The sequence below is a fragment of the Coturnix japonica genome, chromosome 27 (genome assembly GCF_001577835.2).
Source record: "Coturnix japonica isolate 7356 chromosome 27, Coturnix japonica 2.1, whole genome shotgun sequence".
NCBI lineage: Eukaryota > Metazoa > Chordata > Aves > Galliformes > Phasianidae > Coturnix > Coturnix japonica.
In genome coordinates this window covers 3,718,705-3,726,419 of record NC_029542.1, presented here as the reverse complement: position 1 = coordinate 3,726,419, position 7,715 = coordinate 3,718,705, and the positions used below count along the sequence as shown (strand labels likewise).

Sequence of the window (7,715 nt, the reverse complement as noted above, 5' to 3'; positions counted from 1 at the left end):
GCAGGCAGGAGATTCTGCTGCTGCTCACATGCAGGTGTGCAAAACCCAACATAAAGAGCTTAATCCTGCTGCTAGGGCTCAAGGAAAAGGAAAAAATCATTATAATAGAGTTTTATTTATAAAAAGAACTTGCACTCAAACCGGGCTGAGAGATGCAGGAACGGCTGTGCTGGGTTAATCCATACGTGCCTTCAGGGTCCTGGTTGTGATCTTGTCTTTTTCACTACAGAGGGAGACAAAGAAGACTGTTAGCAAATCAGGGTTAAATAACCTGGGAAGCCCATCCCTCAAGTGATTTTAACCCTCAGGTTGGGAAACTCTGCCTCTGTTCAGAAGGGAAAGAAAGCAGGAAAGCAGCACTCACATTATGTGCACTACTACGCCCATGCCAGACAGGGCATCTCTGTCCACTGCATTCAACATGGCTTGTGAGATCGTTTCAAAGAGGTGATCAGGTTCCTGAAGAAGAGAAGTTGTTTTAGTTTGTTTAAGAACTGGATGTTGAACCACCAGATTTTGCTCCCCACCCACCTCAAAACATCATCAAGATGCTGCAAGCATTTTCCTGCAGGCTGCTGTGAGCTGCAGCCTTCCTTCTCTGGGTCACACAAGGACAGAACTGTCCATCCAACCCTCTCTCTGCTTCCCCATCTAACAGCAGGAGGCAGAACCCCAGGATCCAGGCAGAACCTGGCTGCCTCACTCACCATATCGGGCTCCCAGAGGGACTCACACATGCCGTACATCTGCTCCGAGCAGGTGCCACTGACCACAAAGTCCTCAGTTATCATGGGGCAGCCAATCAGGTCCAGGGAGCAGATGAAAGGTTCGTGTGTTATGGGGTCCAATCCAGCAATGACTGGTTCTGTGTAGTAAGGTCCAAACCTGGGAAGAAAAACAGAATGTAAAACAGGCCTTCCTCGACCTCCCAGCTCCCTAGAATCAGATCAGCTCCAATAGCTGTGCCCTCTTCTAGCACACAAACAGCACTCGAGTTATCTGACAGTTACCGTCTCTCGTAGAGCAGATTGGAAACCATGCTCATAAAAGTCTGAGGTTTGATCTGCCTCCCTTCCTTCAGCTCGTAGAGGTTCAGCCTGAACTTCAGCCTCTGGGCTCTGCAAGAGGAGAAAATCAACAGTGTTAAGGCCCAGGCAGGTTCTTTTTGCTTTCATCTTCATCAAGCCTGAGTTGCTCACAGAGATACCAGCTGCTCCCAGTGTGTGCTCGAGGCACCCAAGGTGCAAATTCCCTTTTATACATGAAGTTATTCATTCCTAACAGCAACGAGGTCTTTCATCACACGCTGTTTGACTGCTAAAATAAAGAACCCACTCTTGTATGTAAAGAACCCAATGAAGGGAGACCAGAGGAGCGCTGCTACTGCCTGTTATACCCCCTCCAATTTAAGATCCTGTAAATACCCCCCCACACACACACAGGCTGCAGCATCACTTACACTGTCTGTACATCCGTAGCCAGCCCCGCCAGCCCGATGTACAACCGTTCTCCCATAGGGAAAATCTTCTGGAAGTCCGTGGTGACCATCTGCGCCTGGATCCCAAAGCGACGGTCGGCAGCGATGGCCACGCAGTTCTTCCCCCTCATGGCCATCACGGCCCCGCCGTTATATGACATAATAGACTGCAAGAGAAAGCAAAGGGGGGTAAGGGGATGAGGGGGTCCCCCATGTATCCCATTGCCCCCAGCCCCATAGGGACCACTCAGCCCCCCCCAGAGCTCTGCCTTTGAGCCCCCACATAGAGGCTGCAAGAGAAGGCAGCACATACAGCAAGGGGACGAGGGGGTCCCCCATGTATCCTATTGCCCCCAGCCCCATAGGGAACACTCGGGCCCCCCCAGAGCTCTGCCTTTGAGCCCCCACATAGAGGCCTTCCCTCATAGCTCCCACCCAAGGCTTCTCGCTCAGCCGGAGCCCCACAGGCCCCAGCTCAGGCCCCACAGGTCCCTGACCAGGCCCCGGTTCAGGCCCCAGCTCAGGCCCAGGTCCAGGCCCCGGACCAGGCTCCAGCTTAGGCCTCGGACCAGGCCTCAGTCCAGGCCCCGCTCCAGGCCCCATCCCGTTGCTCACCATGGTGCCGGCTGTACAGACAAACCCCGTCCCTGCTGTTCCGCTTTAGGCCTCAGCCTCAACCCCGCCGCCTTGTTGTCCCGCCTCCTTCCTCCTCCCATTGGTCACCGCGGTGAGTTTCCGGTCAATTCGCAGCTCGCTATTGGTGGATTGTATCCACGGTGGGCGGAGCCTGAGTGGATGCTACCATAGAGAGGGAGGTTAGGAAGGAAAATGAAGAGTCATAGCGAGCGGTGCATGCCGGGATAGTGGAGGACCGCTGGGGGCGGTACCATAACCCACAATTTGGGGGGGCACAATGAACCCTCACAGCCCCCCCCCACCCTACAGAGCCTGTCCCATAAGCAGGCTCAGCACGGCCCACAATGGGGGGTTTTAAAGCCTCATTCCTATTCACATCCCATCCCCATTCCAATCCCCATCCCCACCCCAATCCCCATCCCATCCCCATCCCACTTCCCATCTTATCCCATCTCTCTCCCATCCCCTCTCCAATCCCAACCACATCCTCATTCCTATCCCCATCCCATCCCTCTCCCATCCCCACCCCAGTCCCAACTGCAGCCTCATTCTTATCTCCCATCCTCATCCCCATCCCATTCCCATTCCATCACCTCACCTCATCCCATACCATCCCATGCCATTCAATCCCATCCCATCCCATCCCATCCCATCCCCATCCCATCCCCACCCCAATCCCAACCACAACCTCATCCCTACCCCATCCCATCCCCATTCCATCTCCATCCCATTCCAATCCCATCCCCTCCCACCCTGCCGGGCTCCCTGCCCATATCTCTGTGCTCAGAACAGCAGGGATCTCCTGGCACCACCTCACACCCCGCAATAAAACACGAACTTCATTATTTCTGCTATGAAAACAAGACCGGGACAGGCCGGAAACATGAATAACATTAGTGGCATCTGTTTTACAAAGGCTTTGTAAGAGAGCAGGAATTTAACAGCGTAGATTTTGGATCCCTTTCAGCTTTTTGTTTTCCCTTACAAACTGAATCGGGCTGGATTCGGGTCGGGAAGGAGGTAAAAAAAAGAAGAGAAAAGGAATTGAGAGCAGGTAAAAAGGAAACGCCTCGTCCCTGGGTGGGCTCGAACCACCAACCTTTCGGTTAACAGCCGAACGCGCTAACCGATTGCGCCACAGAGACTGCGTTAAGAGCCGCCGTGCGGCCGCTGCCCTGAGTGATGCATTAACGGTGCGGGGGGCTGCGGGGCCTCTATCTCTACCCTCTATTTCTTTCCTCATTACATTTATTCCCCTTTCCTTTCTTTATTTTTCCCCCTTTTCCCTTTTTCTCCCCTATTCCTTTCCTCCCTTCTTCTCTTTCCTCCCTTTTCTCCTTCCCCCCTCGCCTTTCCCTCTCTTTTTATTTCCCCCCCCTCCTATTTGCTCCTCATCCATCCCCCCCGCACCACGAGCACCGCACATGTCCCATGATAACCCAGGTGGGGTTTGGGGGGGGGTCCAGGATCTCCATGGGGCCACAGAGGGGTGGGGTGGGGGGCCGCAATCTCAGCCCCTCACTCCCCTCCTCCTCAATACCCCCAAAGGAATGAGGTCACGTGAGTGAAATGGGGGGGGGGGTGGGGGGAAAGGGGGGGGGGCGGGGTCTGGCGGCGGCTGGAGGAGGGAAAAAAATTAAAGGAAAAAAAAAAAAAAAGAAAAAAAAGGAGAAAAAAAATATAATAAAGGGGGAAAAAAAAAGCGAGGACGAGGGAAGGGGGGGGGGGAAGGAAGAAGGGGAGCAAAGAAGGAAAAAAAAAAGAAAGGGTTTGGGGTTGGAGGAAGGGCTCAGGCGCCGCAGCGCAAGCGAGCCGCCCGAGCCGGGCAGCCGCCAGCATGTACGGAACGGGCCCCCCCGCCGCCCCCCCCCCCTTAATTCTCCCGTTCAAAGTATGGCCTATGCGCGCTTGTGCGTGACCCCCCCCCCCCCCAACCGGAGCGGGGTGGAGGCGCTGACAGCTCCGTCGGGGACGGGGTGGAGGGGGGGTGTCGGCCTCGGTATAAAAGGGGCAGCTGGGGGGGGACAGCCCATTGGGGCGGGGGGTGACACCAGAGGGGTGATGGATGACCGTCTGTTCAATGCTGTGTCCGTGTCCGGACACATGTGGGGTGGGGGGTGGATGTCCGCTGGGGAAGTGGGGGGGGGTCGTTTCGCCGCGTGCCCGTCCCGGTGCGTCTCGTCGGACTGTTGAGCTTGAACGCCCTTCCCCCCCCCCCCCGCACACACGCGTTATGATTTGGGAGGGAGGCTCCGAGCCAGAACCCCCCCCCCCCCCCCTCAGGCTCGCAGCCCCGTTGCTTGTGACACCGGTGATTGGGGTGCGTGGTCATAGAAACCGTTTGCCGGTGTTTTGCCCCCGCACCACCCAATGGACCGCAGCCCACCGCCATAGAGACTTCCCTGCTTGGGGTGGGCGGGGGGGGGGTCAGCAGAGAAGCCCTTGCCCACGCGGAATGTTAAAGGGAAATACCGCGGACTACGAGGGAGGGCGCGATCGGCAGTGGATGAGGCGGAGTCCGTGTCGTGTGCACACGCACAGCTCCATCACGCAGCCCTTGCACGCCCTGCACGCAGCCCATCCACGCCCCGTTCACACCCAGTTGTGCACAACCCTCTGTGTGCATCCGTCTGTGCACACCCAGCCGTGCACACCTCTATGTGCACACCCATCCGTGCACCCTGCTGTGTGCACACCCATCGTGCACAGCCCTCTGTGCACACCCATCCACACACACCCATTCACTCCTCTCTGTGCACACCCACCCCCTGTTCATACCCATCTATGCACACCCATGTGCACACACATCCGTGCACAACTGTTGCACACGCAAGTGCCCAGCCACGGACTCCAGAGTTTCTATAGAAACCAAAAGAGGTTGAAGTGCATCTTCCATCCCACAAAAGCAAAGCACGCTCGTGTGTGTGTGTGTGTTTGCACGTGTGTGTGTGCAGCCCGAGCAGCTGCAGGCAGAGGGGATGTGCTCGGGGATGCATCCTGCAGCAGGGGGGCACCAAAGGGGGAGCACCGAAGGGGGATTTGGGGGGGGGAGCCCACCCTGAGGCTCCGGGGCTGTTTGCTGGGGGCAGAACGGGTCCCGCTTTTGCACCGATCGTTTTCCTTCCCCTCCTTTCCCCATCTCCCCTCCTTTCTTAGGGCGGAGCTGCTGCAACATGCACAGGACCACCCGGATAAAGATCACGGAGCTGAACCCGCACCTGATGTGCGCTTTGTGCGGGGGGTATTTCATCGACGCCGCCACCATCGTTGAGTGCCTACACTCGTGTGAGTGGGCACCGCTGCCCCACACCGTGCGGCTGCAGTGGGGTGGAGAAGGGATGTATAGGGGATAGGGGGAGGGCACGGGGTGCTGCCCATTTCAATGGGGCGCTGCGTCTCTCCCCTCAGTCTGCAAGACCTGCATCGTGCGTTACCTGGAGGCCAACAAGTATTGCCCCATGTGCGACGCCCAGGTGCATAAAACCAGACCCCTCCTCAGCATCAGGTGCGTTGGGTGACCCCCCATAGGAGGGAAGGGGGGGATATGGGGCTGGGACATGGGAGAGGTGGGGGGAGATGGGATGGGGAGGTGGGATAAGGGGGAGAAGTGCAGCTCCCACTGCTGTTTCTCGTTTCCTTACCCCTCAGATCAGACAGAACGCTGCAGGACGTCGTGTACAAATTGGTCCCGGGGCTGTTTACAGGTGCTGTGCGGGTCAGCGCTGCGGGAAGCCCCAGCCGTGCCCCCCTCTTCCCCCTAACCCTCCTCTCCCTTCACCCCCCTCTCTTATAGATGAGATGAAGCGTCGCCGCGAATTCTATGCCACGTACCCCGTGGCTGAGGGTGAGTGCCCGCCTATGAAGCCCCCTTTCCCCCTCCCACGCGACCCCCGGCTCAGACCCATCCTCTCCCCTTCGCCCCGTGCCCACCAGTGCCCAACGGCTCCAACGAGGACCGCGGGGAGGTTCCGCAGCGAGACGGGACGCAGCCGACGGAGGACGGCATCGTCAGTCTGTCCATTGAGTTCTACGAGGGAGCCAGGTTCGCTGCTGGGCGGGGGGACGTGGGCTGGGGGGGTCAGGAAGGGGATGTGGGGCGGGGATGTGGGGCTGGGAGCATCCAGGGTCCATCGCAGGGCTCAGCCACGCATCTCGGAGCAGCAGCGCTGTGTGCATGGGGTCCCGAGGTGTAACCCCCCCCCTGTGCCCTCCCCACGGAGGGTCCCCCCCCCCCAGGGGCTTTGTTTTCTCCCCTCTCCCGTTTTCCTTCAACTCTGTCCCCTCTTTGCTTTCCTGCCCCCCCCCCCCCAGAGAGGAGAAGAAAGGGACCATCGAGAACGGGGATCTGGAGAAGGAGAAGGTGAGAGCCGGGGAAGGGGCAGCGGGGTCACACCGGGGGAAGGGGGAGGGTCTGCCCCCGCTGCAGGGGGGGGGCTCAGCATCACTCCTCCCCCAGAGGAACGCGGTGCGGTTCCTGCGCTGCCCCGCGGCCATGACAGTGATGCACCTGGCCAAGTTCCTGCGCAATAAGATGGATGTGCCCAGCAAGTACCAGGTGAGAACCCATGCTGCCCCTTCCCCCACCCCCGGCTTTGCCTGTTCCCCCACCCCGGGGGGCATTGATGCTGTTCTCTGCACCAGGTGGAGGTTCTCTATGGAGATGAACCCCTGAGGGATTACTACACACTGATGGACATCGCCTATATTTACCCTTGGAGGAGGGTGAGTGGGGGGATGCAGGGTGTGTGTGGGGGGGCATGGGGTGCAGGACATGGGGTGTATGGGATGCATAAGCTGAGGGTGCATGGGGTGAGTGATGTGCATGGGGTGCAGGGTGCACGGAGCACTGGGTGTGTAGGGTGCATGGAGCACAGAGTGCAGCAAGGTGTGCACGCAGGGTGTCCAAAGTACACGGGGTGTGCAAGGCACACAGGGTGCAAGGTGCCACGCTCTGCCCATCTCCCCCCCTTAACAGAACGGCCCCCTGCCTCTCAAATACCGCGTCCAGCCGACCTGCAAACGCCTGAAGCTGCCGCAGCCGCCCACCTCGGAGTGCACCAACACCAGCGGCGCCTCCGAGTGTGAATCTCTCAGCGACAAAGCTCACAGCCCCGCCACGCTGCCCCGCACTCCACCCTCCCTGCCCAGCCCCGGCACTCCGCCCCACGGCTCCCCCAGCCCCACAACCGCTTCTGCGCCCCATGGCGCTTCGAACTGCCCCCCTTTGCCCCCCTCCCGTTGCCGCAAAGCTGCAGCTCACGGCCCCGCGGGGTCTGCGCTGACCTAACGGGTGGGTGGGGGGAGGCCGTGTTGGTTTTGTATAGCTCTATATATTATATATATGTGCATCTATAAAGAGAGACGTGTACAGAGGGAGATGAAGATTGTACATACGTATTTTACGGGTTTAGAGCGCAGGTGAGGTGCATAGGGCGGCCTTTCAGCCCGGAGATGTGTGTGTGGCTGCCTCTCACCCCACTCCCCAGGCTCTGGGGGTGCATCAGTGGGTTCATAGATTGCTATAGGATTTCTTTCTTCAACTGATGCTCTTGGGGTGTCACTGCAGCCCCCACTCCTGCACTACAATGCTACAGGACCCCCC

The 7,715-nt window shown here is 58.5% G+C and overlaps 2 protein-coding genes and 1 non-coding gene across 5 annotated transcripts; 1 reads left to right on the top strand and 2 right to left on the bottom strand.

Moving 5' to 3' along the window:
- Positions 1–78: 78 nt before the first annotated feature.
- On the bottom strand, positions 79–2,225 carry PSMB3 (proteasome 20S subunit beta 3). The gene is made up of 6 exons (XM_015885728.2): positions 2,093–2,225; positions 1,460–1,644; positions 1,011–1,118; positions 708–885; positions 365–459; positions 79–223 (listed from the first exon to the last, which is right to left on the bottom strand). The coding sequence occupies exons 1-6, from the start codon at positions 2,093–2,095 to the stop codon at positions 175–177; spliced, it is 618 nt and encodes a 205-aa protein (XP_015741214.1). The 5' UTR covers positions 2,096–2,225; the 3' UTR covers positions 79–174.
- Positions 2,226–2,914: 689 nt separating this feature from the next.
- On the top strand, positions 2,915–7,664 carry PCGF2 (polycomb group ring finger 2). 3 transcript variants are annotated; one of them, XM_015885727.2, is made up of 10 exons: positions 2,915–3,167; positions 5,270–5,398; positions 5,522–5,618; positions 5,762–5,817; positions 5,907–5,957; positions 6,047–6,155; positions 6,425–6,473; positions 6,570–6,668; positions 6,755–6,835; positions 7,089–7,664. In XM_015885727.2, exons 2-10 carry the CDS (start codon positions 5,287–5,289, stop codon positions 7,398–7,400), a joined length of 966 nt encoding a protein of 321 aa, XP_015741213.1. In that variant the 5' UTR covers positions 2,915–3,167; positions 5,270–5,286; the 3' UTR covers positions 7,401–7,664. The 3 variants fall into 3 exon arrangements, with proteins under 3 accessions (XP_015741213.1, XP_032296821.1, XP_015741212.1); XM_032440930.1 differs by lacking the exon at positions 2,915–3,167 and adding an exon at positions 3,394–3,556; XM_015885726.1 differs by lacking the exon at positions 2,915–3,167 and adding an exon at positions 3,570–3,673.
- On the bottom strand, positions 3,185–3,258 carry TRNAN-GUU. Its single transcript has one exon. It is a non-coding gene; the product is annotated as a tRNA-Asn (tRNA).
- Positions 7,665–7,715: the final 51 nt, after the last annotated feature.

Excerpts from the sequence above, each read along its gene's own strand:
- PSMB3 (XM_015885728.2), bottom strand. Across the intron at positions 1,119-1,459 it reads GCTACGGATGTACAGACAGT|AGCCCAGAGGCTGAAGTTCA; the intron begins GTAAGTGATGCT and ends CTCCTCTTGCAG. Across the intron at positions 224-364 it reads GGCGTAGTAGTGCACATAAT|TGAAAAAGACAAGATCACAA; the intron begins GTGAGTGCTGCT and ends CTCCCTCTGTAG.
- PCGF2 (XM_032440930.1), top strand. Across the intron at positions 5,818-5,906 it reads GGTCCCGGGGCTGTTTACAG|ATGAGATGAAGCGTCGCCGC; the intron begins GTGCTGTGCGGG and ends CCTCTCTTATAG. Across the intron at positions 6,836-7,088 it reads ATATTTACCCTTGGAGGAGG|AACGGCCCCCTGCCTCTCAA; the intron begins GTGAGTGGGGGG and ends CCCCCTTAACAG.